Here is a 13,375-nt window from a genome sequence, read left to right as displayed (position 1 = left end):
GACTTTCAGGAATCAGGATAATGGAGGAATCTGATCATTAATGTCACCAGAAGTCGGACACTTCACGGAACTAGATAATCGATAATAAGGCTTTTTAAGTTGATGATGCTGTCAAACAAGTGGCCATATTTATAGCAAACAATATGGGGTCCAACCATAAGTTAGCCTGTCTTGCATTCACACCTGAAGAATTAGCTCCTGCTACTGTGATCCCCAGGTTCAAACCCCACGCACTGTGTTGATTGTCGACATACTTTCTTGTAATTGATGTGAAAGTGCATTCATGTCTCCCACTCTTCTTGTCCTGCAGGTGATTTATGTACAAGCTCCTCCATTAATTTTCTTTAAAAAAAATATGTTAAACAACAATCACAAGTTAACTCTTGTTCAGTAACTGATGAGACAAAAGGATTGGGTTGAGGCTGTGAAGGTTACCTCTCAATGATTGGCAACAAAGCAATTGACCGACAGAGTACGAGAAGAGGGGAGCTGAGTGGAGAGCAAAACCACCAAAGAGTTATACACCAAAATAGAGACGTATCCTTGCACTCCCACAACGGCGTGGCTTGGATCTGTTGTCCCACGTTGAATGCCACTTGGCACACGCGCCACATCATTCCTCATCTACCACACTGTATGCTTACAATAAATAAAGTTTCTAATCAGACACGAAATATAGTCCATGTAAAAAAAATTCTGACATTTGGATACAAGATAATTCCTGCTGTTGTCATGCTAATTGCAATTTTAAAGAAGGGTCTGTTTGTGTGTGTTTGTGTAGGTTTCCCCTCTTCATGGGCGTGTATCAAGTATGCTACGAAGGAAAACCTGTGCACGACTTCATCGCATGCCTTCAGAGCCATCCAGAGCATATGTAGTCCCACCGGACAAACTTGCAACACCACCTACGGACTGCGATGCTGATTGGACAAGCCCATTCGCTTTCCAATATCACATTACTTCCCATCATACTTACACCTCTTTAAATTAATTGCTGGTCAGAGGAGGGTCATGTAATTTGTTAATATGGATACCGTTTCACTTAAAGCAATCCTTGTGACAATGCATTGAAAAACTAGATGGTATTCATAGAATACTTACCCTGCGCAGTCAACTTGTTGCGAGCCAACTCTTCTGTTTTTGAACATTTTTTTCCTTTGATCCAATATGGCTGCCAGACCACGTGAGCAATGACATCATATATTTATATTCTCTAATATAATTGTTGCATAGATCACGCTCAATACATTTCAAACTGATCAGACTAAGCGTTGACCCTGTCGAATTATAACGTCATAATTATGGCACCAATGACGTCATCGTTAACAACACCTATTCCCCATATAGAGTTATTTACAATGAGCCCCGTTTCAATTTTTTCCATGCAGTGGTTTTGGAGATATAGAGGTGCAACATTTTTCGGTTTTTCAAAGATGGCGCCTGTACCACATGACCTATGCCGTCATGATTATCATTAAAATATTCCAAAGGAGGAGGCGCTCCTATGGTGAAAATTTCGTATCCATCAGACGAACAGTTGCTGAGAAAAAATTAATAATGATGAGATGGATAAGTGTTGTATTTGGCGAATTATGACGTCATAACGAAGGCACCGATGACATCATTAACATATCTTATTCCCCATGGGGAGTACTTGGCAATGAGCCAGGTCTCAATTTTTTCCATGGAGTGGTTTCAGAGATATAGAGGTGCGAAGTTTTTCCAAGATGGCGCTTGTACCACGTGACCTATGTTGTCATAATAATCATTAAAATATTCTACAGGAGGAGGCCCTCCTATGGTGAAAATGTCATGTCAATCGGACCAACGGTTGCTGAGAAAATGATTTTTTAAAATGCAGACATGGCACACGGCACGCGTACGTACGTAACTGAATGCTTAACCCCGCTTTTCGCTTCGCGAGCGCAGGGTAAAAAGATAAGCTACAGCCAAGCAGAGTGCCATTTTTGTCCTTGCTCAGTCACTGCCCAACTGCCTCTCAAGTTACCCATGTCCAAATATAAACTTCATAGTGCTGTGCCACCCTCTAAAGAACTCGCTTCTTTTAGGGCAGGAATTTGGAAATAATGCTTTACCCTCTTACTTGTACTCCTGTAAAAAAATAAATGAATCTAATGCAATACTATAATCAAGGAAAGGTTTTCATATGTGAATTGCCATAGTTTACTATGTACCAATGCCCGAAGACTATGAGTATGAGGTATCCCTGGGCAGTACACGGGGGGCAGTATATCGTAGATTAGGACACGGTCAGCATTCTATATGGATCTATATTTGGGACATGGGCTTTCCTTGGAGATCTTGCCAACAGTCTTAATTTGGGTCTGATATTTAGCTTCTCTGCAACTCGAATCAACCTGGTATTGGCATTTGAGGCAGGACAGGGCCATCTCACTTGGTATCAAAGGCATTATCATCCAAAAGTTTTTGCCACCAGAAATGGGGCTGGCACGCCATGGCCAAGTGGCGCTGCCGAGCTTGGGCTGCAATAGGGCTGGAGTAGCTCTTGAAGACAGCCAATTGGGTGCCACCTTCCTGCAGGCCTGGTGCATCTAAACATACACAAATACAAAGTAGGATGAAATCGGAAAAGCAGAGTGCATCTTCTCAATGCCAGCACCCTAAGTAGTATCGATAAATTGGCTATCATGGAAAAAATGGAACACATTTGGAATCTTCCTCCTCCACCTCTCCAACACCCACCCATTTCCCTTCAAATTCACGTTCTCTTCCTACTTTTATTCCATACTTTTCTCCCTTTCCACCCTTATCATTTTGCCTTCCCTTCGATTTTTCTATCTGCCTGCCCTCACCCCCATCTCTCAGGGGTATGAATATATATATGTCCCCTTTTCAAATTGATGGACCACCACATAATAATAGAGATAGCATATGCATTCACAATGGAGAGCTGCATAAGAGGATTACAATTAGCTGCGACCTAACCCAGCCTGTACAATAACACCATGTAATAAGAAATAGGTACGTAAGCAATAATAATACATGTTCCAATGTAAATACTCATAAGCAGTTGTGCATCTGTGTGCAGCTGGGCGAGCGTGGCCAGGCAGCGGATGTGTCTCTTCTGCCTCTCTGTGTGCTGAAGCGCATGTTTCACAAGCGTACACTGTGCCTGCTTGTGCAGATCACTGCACCTCTCCTTACCGATTCCTTGCACCTTTCACGTGGAAAACAAACAACCCCCCAAAAACAGTTAATTTAATTATTTATAAGCCACGACCATATGAAATGCTGATGGGAACTTAATTTGATTATGATTATCTGTAGAAGGCACCAAGAGAAGCTGTGAATTCTCTTCCACATGTGCACGAAGCTCGAGGTGCCGAGCGTGGCTAATTGGCAGTGCCCCCAATGTGGGGTGGCACACCTGGCGCCGAACATGAACACGGTGCAGGAACTTGCGAACCTGGACAGAAACAAGCCAAAGGTGGTGGAGATACAGATTAGGCATGATTTAAAAATGGCCTTTAGATTGGTAGAAGAGTAGGTTGGAAAGGAAGATAACAAGAGGCGTGTAGTTGGATCCCAGGTGCATGTTATCATTAAGGCTTTCAACTCACAGCTTGCTGGATGATTCGAGCTGCCTTCTCTCTTAACAACGAGGGCCTTTGTCTTTGAAAAATCTTCCTCTGGTGCCAAGCCCTCCAGGTTGCTTGGATCAATGTGGCAGCATGATGTCGCTCCTCTTTCAGGACTCTTTGCAGTTCACCTGCAGAAAATCGAGCCCTGAACCCTGACTGCATCAATACACTGTGGCTAATGGTAAACATGTGTACAAATTATGAGGCAATGTCTTCTCTCGTTAAAAATATTCACCGCATACGATGACAATAAAAAACAACAACATTATATTTGTTCCAGTTTCAGCATCCTCTTCTGTGCGGTGGCCATGAAAGGACAAGAAGTTTAGATCTATTTCAGCTTCGGGGTTGATTTTTTTCAAAGGGCCACAATTTTACTTTTGGCAAGAAATGGCACTGACCATAGCACAACTAACAGGTGGATACCAATAATAAACACACAGGTGTTTGGGGGGGGGCTCATTGTGTCGTTTGTAGGAAGAATATAATTGCTTGTCAAGCATGACGTATGCTTGATGAGCTTGTTCAGCACTTAGTTACAAGAAGGTAACTCCTTGCTCGCAAAACAAAGGAGCGAATCATACTTGCTGGAATTCTCTGGAGCAGCTGGAGGCGTCGGTGCCATGAGGCACGTTGAGCTCTTCGACGCTTCCTCTGCTGCTCCAACGCTGCCTCGTGCTGTAAAATATTTTGCTCTCTTTGGCACAGCGAGTGTTTCCGCCGAGCTCTGTGGATCATGTGGATAAAAAGCCCAACGATAAAGCAGGGAAGACATTAAATGAGTGCAAAGAAGAGCTCAGAAACTGAAAGTTAATGATTTAAATTAGAAAAGGATGGAGTGCTCCAAGGCTGCATCTTGGGCCCAGTCATGTTCCTCTTCTATGTAAATGACATCTCAGATACACTGGAAAATCCCCTCTTCCCTCTTGCAGGAGACTCCCCATTGTGTAACAGGAGACTCCCCTCATATGCAGGAGACTTGCAGGAGACTCCCCTCCTATGGGAGTAACCCATCCCAAAGGCAGGCCGATAACAGCAGCTGCATCACTCTCTGCCACTCTGATATTGATTAGATACTGGTCTGACATATGGAACAAGTCTTTCAATCCTAGCAAATCAAACATTTTCCCCTTATGGTTCTTGAAGGATTGTTTAAATGCATCCAGAGTCAGCCACTGGAAAAGATTTGCTTTCTTGAACTTTTGGACCTGATTATCAGCCACAACCTCTCCTGAGCCACAGACTGGGCATCTTCCATCATTCCAAGTAATTCCTTGAACAATAAGAACTACTCATAACCTACAAAGGCCTTCATTGCCCGCAGCTCTATCGAGTATTGGTCTCCCCTTTAAGCTGGTGTGCCGACTTCACATTGTCCTCTCCTTGATTGACTCCACTTGATTGACAAATTCTACTTGACAGTAGAATTTAAAGTCCAACATATTATATATACAGTATATAATATATATATATATATATATATATATATATATATATATATACATATATATATATACATATATATATATATATATATATATATAATATATATACATATACATATATATATATACATACATACACAAATATATATATATATACTGTATATATATATATATATATATATATATATATATATATATATATATATATATATATATATATATATATATATATATATATATATACATACATATATATATATATATATATATATATATATATATATATATATATATATATATATATATATATATATATATATATATATATACAGTATATATATATATATATTTGTATACATATATATATTTGTATACAAGATCGAGGCTCGTGAAAGAGTGAACATTAATCACACAAAAAGTCAAACCGACACAAAAACACAAAATAAGGGGAGCGGTAGACAAGATGGGGAGAGAGGGGGAAGGACACAAACACAACATTTGAGAGCAGGGACATCGAAAGAACTGTGGGAGGGAGAGGGTTTGGGGGAGGTGGGAGAGGTATAAAACATATGGACACTGCAAGGACTTCCAGGAAAGAAGTTGGAATTTCAAAAAAGTGTATCTGGGGTGAATTAGCGGGGGTAGAAAAGATCAAGGTTTTGGATGGGGGAAGATAAGAGATGGTGGTAAACAGCTGTTTTAAAGACCTGGAGGGAGGAGTGGGATTGAAGAGAGTGTGGGAGATTGTTCCAGAGGTGGGAGAAAAGGGGAATGAAGGAGTGAAGGTGAGCAGAGAGTCTTGATTTTGGCAGTTTAACCATAAGAGGATTGCTGGCAGATGTTGTGCGACTTGTAGGAATATTTGGGGGACAGAGCACAGAGAGAGCTGGGGGAGCAAGGCCGGAGAGGAGTCGGTAGAAGACAGAAAGACCACCAACCTGCCTGTGGTGAGTAAGTGAAAGGCCCTCGGAGTTAGCTTCATTGCAGTTAGCATCGAGATTCCAATGATTCTGAAAGCTTTGGTTTCAACAGCGTGAAGCCGAGCTAGGTGTGAGGCAGGAGCACCGGCCCAGAAGGGGGAACAGTATTCCATTGAGCTGCGGATAAAAGCCTTGTATGTGGTGAGGAGCTCAGGTGTGCCAAGGAAGGACTTCGCATGACGGAGGATGCCCAGTCGGCGACTGGCTTTGGAGGCCAGCTTGGAAATGTGGTTTTCCTAAGAAAGATCATGGCAGATAGTGAGACCCAAAAGCTTGAGCAACAGAACTTCTTGGAGAGGATTGTTGAGAAAGTATATGGGAGGGTTTTCCAGTCGGTCTTTTCAGAGAGACAAAGTGAGAGTGTGAGATTTGTCAGGATTGAAAGACATGTTCCACTTGTTTGACCAGTCTGTGATTTTGTCCAGATCTGCAGAGAGTGAGGAGGCTGCAGACTGTCGATCTGAGGGATGAGGAATGGAGCGGCAGAGATTGGAGTCATCAGCAAAGAGATAGAGAGGATTTTCCAGAGAGTCGGAGAGATCATTGATGAAGACCAGACAAAGCACAGGGCCCAGAACACTACCTTGGCCTTCATTGGCCATCCCACAGGCCAAAGCATTGCAGGTTATCTCCTGCAATGAGAAAGAAGTACAAGTCCTGTGGCTCCCACCTCCCAGACAATATACACACACACACACACACACACACACACACACACACACACACACACACACACACACACACACACACACACACACGAACACACACACACGTGATTGCAATAACCCCATCTCCCGCAGCGAGTGTGACGGGCTAATAAGCTCATCATTGATTTAGCAGTTAAGACACAGTATCTGTTCTTTCATACTCTTATGTTGAATGGGGCAACCATGTGCAGCACTTGGATCCAATGAGTTATTGCAATGCCATTTTCCAGCATCCATGTTACACAGTAGTCTACAACATATGTCAACATGGCAACATCTTCTTGAAGTTAACACTTGTTTAACATGCCCTCAAATGTGTTACAAGAGATGACATAACAAAAGAGGTTTTCTTCACTAGTATATCAAATTAAAGCATTTCACAAATCGATTCACTTACATTACTAAAAAGCAAAATAATCTCCATTTTTATATGTACGTGCATATGGCATCCTTCATTCTTTCCCTCAATTTGTATAATGTGAGAATGCTACAATGAAAGTTCAACACAGGCCCACTGTAACAAATGTTTTTTTACATTCTAATTTTAATCACACCCTATTGTAAGAAATGCACCAAAATAACTGCACAGGTAAGACAACATTAACTAGAACGGCACCTCGGTAGAGCGCATACCTCCGCCAGGCTGAACAGTTTGTTTTGTATCCCAATGATAGGCCGGATCTGGATTTGGACCTGAACCAAAATCAAATCAGCTTGTTATTGTCACCCAACCAACTCATTCACCTCTTTTAGTCATAACTCGTCCATAACTTTTTAAAATATCATGATATATATCACTTTTCACCTGATCTCTCAATGGTGAAGAATCACTTAAAAATTAAATAATTCTTGTATCTGAATTGAATTGTATATAATTCTTGTATCATATTGAGATCTTCACCAAAATTGAATCGATTCTTCCTTGTCACACACCCAACCTCTCCACCAGGTTTCGTCCAAATCCGTCCATATCGTTTTTGGCCCTATCTCCCAATGGTGAAGAATCGCTTAAAAAATTCTAGTAGCCGGATCCGAATCCGATACTTCACCACAATCTAATCATTTCGTCCTTGTCACATGCACTACATATCTGCCAAATTTCGTCCGAATCCGTCCACAACTTTTTGAGATATCCCGTTCACAGACAGACAAACAAACAGACAGGAGTGAAAGCATAACCTCCATCCACCTTCGGCGGCGGAGGTAAAGCTATGAAATGAACGCAATGTATCCTCCACATGGACGTATCTCACCGAAAAGTACGCTGCAAGAACGTGACAACTTTTGTCAGAAATTTAAGCCTCCGTCTCACTTGGTGAGCCCTCCATGCTGACTGTATGGTGGTTGCTGCATTGTGTTGCTGCTGAAAGGTACAATGGGGGAACCGGATGAAAAACATCTGAAGGTCGCAAAAAAAAGGGCACAGGAGCGGAGGTCGTGATATGAAAGAAGCAACGAAGCAGCAAGTCAAATCTTCCCATTAGCGGCAAACAAAATAAAATTCCAATCTTGGCATGCCTCTACCACCTTGTGGACCTAAACTCACCTGCACTTCCACATGCTGAGCAGACGTCTCATTGAGCATATCAAGTAGCTGTGAAAAAGGCTCATGGTGCTCCCCACCTTGTAAAATAGTGAGCGAGTGGCTGAGTCCTAAATGGAGGGCAAAGACAAGAGTGCTACAAATGTAACAAAGGTGGACGTAGAAAGCTCACACAGCAGCAATACGAGTAAGACTGGAAATGTAACTGCATGAAAAATCAACTTGGTGCAACGGACGTAAAACTGTTAATATAGTTGGGATAGATGAATGAAAGCATAAACAAAACTTAAACTACTTTACAGAACAAAGGTCTTCGACAAAATATGCCTATCAACATATTTGGGTGTTCACATTGCGAATGTAACTTCATCAACCAATTATGTGAAGAAACATTTGACAGAGCTCGTGAAAAATTGGACAAATTTTCAAGAAGTTCAAATGTCCTAGAACCGTGGACTTAAAGATTGATTACTTTGTCTATCGTACGAAATATGCAGATTTGAAATCATTAGGGGAGATGGAATGATTCTGAAGATTTTGGAATAAATCAGAGCAGCACTTCAAATGTCAGAAATGTGATATATATGGAGTTTGGTCAACTGAGTGGATTAAAAAATCGATGCTGTGGTATAACCGTTGCAAGTCTTGATGGCATCGTCGTGGCACATCAAGTGATAACAAAATAAGATGCGTGGAGCTGTTTGATTGGCCAAAGCACGTTGTTGCTATGCAAGACCAAACTCTTTAGTGGGAGAGAGCATTTGGCAGCCATGATGTCGGGAAACCCGGCAGGAGCGTTTCTGTGAAAACGTTTAACGGCCGCTTAGTGAACTTTTTTTTCCATCATTTACGACGATTACGGACTTGCAAAACTTGGTTGACAGAGAGAACGATTCATAAGACAATCATTCATTAATATTGCATACACTAACAATTTTCATACATTTATTATGGTCCTAGTCAGCATTGGGTGTTGGGCTAGCGGCCCAACCTGGCCTGGTGTTGGGCTAGCGGCTAGGGTGCCAGCTTAGGATCCTGGGTTCGAATCCCGGTCGATCGCTGAATTAACGCCAGGGGGGTTGACTCAGCCTGTCATCCTTCCGAGGTCGGCAAATTGAGTACCAGCTTGCTGGTAATTCCCTGCTTGTCGTAAAAGGCGACAAAAAGGGTTGGCGGCAGGAAGGGCATCCGGCCGTAAAACATTACTTCAAAAAGGGGACCGAAAAACAACAACAACCATGGTCCCCGAAAAATGGCCTCTAAAGGTGTTTTTTTTGTTTTTTTTTAAAGTCAGCATTGGGTGTTGGGTGCGAAATCCCTGATATTGGGCTAGCGGCTAGGGTGCCGGCTTAGGATCCTAGGATCCTGGGTTCGAATCCCGGTCAATCGCTGAATTAACGCCAGGGGGGTTGACTCAGCCTGTCATCCTTCCGAGGTCGGCAAATTGAGTACCAGTTCACTGGTAATTCCCTGCTTGTCGTTAAAGGCGGCAAAAAGGGTTGGCGTCAGGAAGGGCATCCGGCCGTAAAACATTGCTTCAAAAAGGGGACCGAAAAACAACAACAACCACAGTTCCCGAAAAAGGCCAACCCCCGCTTGCGGGGAAAAATGGCCTCTAAAGGTGGTTTAAAAATTTTTTTTTATTGGGTGTATCAAAGATGTATTTATTTAGTTTTAACTAAAATAATAAAATTGGCCATTTTTGAGGAACAAGACCAGGAATTCATTTTATTCGCTATGCTCTCCTTTCTTTTCTCTCTTTTTACCCACAAAATTGAAAGGGTTACCTGAACATTTTTTGTCTAACCCATTTTGAGGTTACACAAAATTTTCAATTTGTGAACAGAAAGAACAGAAGCACCTTTCAAGGCCATTTTTCCCCGCAGAGCAAGGGTTGGCCTTTTGCGGGCACCGTGGTCCCCTTTTTGAAGCAATGTTTTAGGGCCGGATGCCCTTCCTGCCGCCAACCCTGTTAGTCGCCTCTTGCGACACAGGGAATTACCAGTGAAACTGGTACTCAATTTGCCGACCTCAGAAGGATGACAGGCTGAGTCAACCCCCCTGGCGTCAATTCAGCGATCGACCGGGATTCAAACCCAGGATCCCAAGCCGGCACCCTAACCGCTAAGCTAAATTTTCAATTTGTGCAGCCCTGAAGTAGGGACGATGGAGATATGTATATAGTGCTGTCACCCAATATCCATAATCGTATGTTTCATGCTTCAATGAATGCGCTGAAAATCAAAATGGCAGCAAGTGATACAAGAATGAGGGTGTAACAGCAATAACTAGAATGGCACTCGATAACGGGCCGACGTCTGTCAGGCTGAACAGTTTACGTTTTGTATCCCACTGATAGGTCGGATCTGGATCCGGACCTGAACCAAAATCTAATCATCTTGTTCTTGTCACCTTACCAACTCATTCACCAAGTTTTGTCATGAGTCATCCACAAATTTTGGAAATATCATGCTATATATAGTTTTTGGCCCTATCACTGAATGGTGAAGAATCACTTAAATAATTATCTGATCCGGATTCGAATCTTCATCAAAATTGAAGCACTTCTTCCTTGTAACACACCTAAACTGTCCACCAAGTTTCGCCCAAGTCCGCCTACAACTTTTTGAGATATCCTGCTCACAGACAGACAGACAAACCACAGGGATGAAAACATGGCCTCCATCCACCTTAGGTGGTGGAGGTAATTATGAAATTTCTTCTCAATGAAAACATCAAGCCTTCATGTCCAGGATTACCAGACCAGTGTCCTTACCAAAGTTAGTAACGTTTCAAAGCTAAACTATCACCGAGTTTCTGGAACGTCTGCAGTGTACCATGCAAGTGCCACATTGGAATTGTAACCTGCTATGCTTAATCAGTGCCTGTCATCGTGTCGCTGGTCAGCTTTGTGACTACATCTTCCTTGTAACTGGGAACAATAACTATGTACGAGGGTGTGTTGAAAAGGAATGCTCTTATTAGTTTTCTCCAAAACAGGTAAAGATATTCGAATAAAACAAAGACAGATACTAACATCAATCTTTATTCTACCCTGGTGCATATTGATTTTTGTACATAATCACCACACCGGTCTACACCTTCCTACCAAGCTAAAAGTAGTTTTGGGATGCCGTCGTGATAGAACGGTGCGTTCAGCTGACTTAACCAGCGTTTTACAGCGGCCATTAACATCATTGTTGGAAGAGAAATGTTCTCCATGAAAGTGTTCCTCAGGTTTGGGGGAAAGATGAAAATCTGACGGACCAAAGCCTTTGGTGGTCCTTTGGTCCTTTGGTCCTTTGGTGGTCCTTTGTAGTGGCACTCCATTGACCATCTCTTACTCTCAGGATTGTAATGGTGCACCCATACTCTCATCTCCAGTCATATCATCTCCAGTCATCTCATCTTCAGTCAGTCATCCCAAATCTCATCTCCAGTCATATCATCTCCAGTTATCTCATCTTCAGTCAGTCATCCCAAATCTCATCTCCAGTCATATCATCTCCAGTTATCTCATCTTCAGTCAGTCATCCCAAATCTCATCTCCCGTCATATCATCTCCAGTCAGTCATCCCAAATCTCATCTCCAGTTATCTCATCTTCAGTCAGTCATCCCAAATCTCATCTCCAGTCATCTCATCTTAAGTCAGTCACCCCAAATCTCATCTCCAGTCAGTCATCCAAATTTTATCTCCAGTCATCTCATCTTCAGTCAGTCATCGCAAATCTTATCTCCAGTCATCTCATCTTCAATCAGTCATCCCAAATCTCATCTCCAGTCATCTCATCTTCAGTCAGTCATCCCAAATCGCATCTCCAGTCATCTCATCTTCAGTCAGTCATCCCAAATCTCATCTACAGTCATCTCATCTTCAGTCAGTCATCCCAAATATCATCTCCAGTCATCTCATCTTCAGTCAGTCATCCCAAATATCATCTCGTCATCTCATCTTCAGTCAGTCATCCCAAATCTCATCTGCAGTCATCTCATCTTCAGTCAGTCATCCCAAATCTCATCTGCAGTCATCTCATCTTCAGTCAGTCATCCCAAATCTCATCTGCAGTCATCTCATCTTCAGTCAGTCATCCCAAATCTCATCTGCAGTCATCTCATCTTCAGTCAGTCATCCCAAATCTTATCTCCAGTCATCTCATCTTCAGTCAGTCATCCCAAATATTATCTTCAGTCATCTCATCTTCAGTCAGTCATCCCAAATATTATCTCCAGTCATCTCATCTTCAGTCAGTCATCCCAAATCTCATCTGCAGTCATCTCATCTTCAGTCAGTCATCCCAAATCTTATCTCCAGTCATCTCATCTTCAGTCAGTCATCCCAAATCTCATCTGCAGTCATCTCATCTTCAGTCAGTCATCCCAAATCTTATCTCCAGTCATCTCATCTTCAGTCAGTCATCCCAAATCTCATCTGCAGTCATCTCATCTTCAGTCAGTCATCCCAAATCTTATCTCCAGTCATCTCATCTTCAGTCAGTCATCCCAAATCTCATCTGCAGTCATCTCATCTTCAGTCAGTCATCCCAAATCTCATCTGCAGTCATCTCATCTTCAGTCAGTCATCCGAAATCTTATCTCCAGTCATCTCATCTTCAGTCAGTCATCCCAAATCTCATCTGCAGTCATCTCATCTTCAGTCAGTCATCCCAAATCTCATCTGCAGTCATCTCATCTTCAGTCAGTCATCCCAACTCTCATCTCCAGCGCTTCACAGCACTGACGACGTCCTGCTGCCCTCTGCCATCTTGACTAATGTAGCATTGAGACGTCTAGTGTCAGAATCATGAAACTTCCCACTCAGTCGTGGGAAGAACTAAAGTGCTGACTGTGCTTTGTTTAATTCAAATATATTTACCTGTTTTGGAGAAAAAGAAGAAGAGGCATTAATTTTCAACAACCCCTCATACTTTATCTAAATTAACACAAAGGGCTGAATATTCTTCCACAACACTTAATTTATTCACATTTGTTTTGATTATTTTATTCTTCGCCAACAACAAATACAGGTTATTCACTTTATATTGCACTTTGCGTATGTCTCATCGTGTGCACTATTTC

The 13,375-nt window shown here is 42.2% G+C and overlaps 2 protein-coding genes across 3 annotated transcripts in view; one reads left to right on the top strand and one right to left on the bottom strand.

The window, feature by feature from the left end:
* Positions 1-3,891, top strand: part of LOC137437411 (glycerol-3-phosphate dehydrogenase [NAD(+)], cytoplasmic) — a 78,585-nt gene extending 74,694 nt beyond the window's left edge. The window contains exon 8 of the mRNA XM_068131725.2: positions 782-3,891. Within this exon, the coding sequence (XP_067987826.2) occupies positions 782-878 (97 nt within the window). The 3' untranslated portion in view covers positions 879-3,891. The remainder of the gene's footprint in view (positions 1-781) is intronic.
* The window catches only part of IQCB1 (IQ motif containing B1), a 43,516-nt gene continuing 31,580 nt past the window's right edge, over positions 1,440-13,375 (bottom strand). Inside the window, exons 7-13 of one of the 2 annotated variants that reach the window (XM_078786939.1) lie at positions 8,302-8,408; positions 8,009-8,118; positions 4,208-4,350; positions 3,603-3,751; positions 3,317-3,448; positions 3,043-3,199; positions 1,440-2,573 (exon numbers count right to left, since the gene is read on the bottom strand). In XM_078786939.1, coding sequence (XP_078643065.1) covers positions 2,413-2,573; positions 3,043-3,199; positions 3,317-3,448; positions 3,603-3,751; positions 4,208-4,350; positions 8,009-8,118; positions 8,302-8,408 — 959 coding nt within the window. In that variant the 3' untranslated portion in view covers positions 1,440-2,412. The remainder of the gene's footprint in view (positions 2,574-3,042; positions 3,200-3,316; positions 3,449-3,602; positions 3,752-4,207; positions 4,351-8,008; positions 8,119-8,301; positions 8,409-13,375) is intronic. The other variant, XM_078786942.1, reaches the window with a different exon arrangement.

Source organism: Myxine glutinosa, chromosome 1, assembly GCF_964187855.1.
Source record: "Myxine glutinosa chromosome 1, kmMyxGlut1.1, whole genome shotgun sequence".
NCBI lineage: Eukaryota > Metazoa > Chordata > Myxini > Myxiniformes > Myxinidae > Myxine > Myxine glutinosa.
This window is presented reverse-complemented; position numbering and strand designations above follow the sequence as displayed.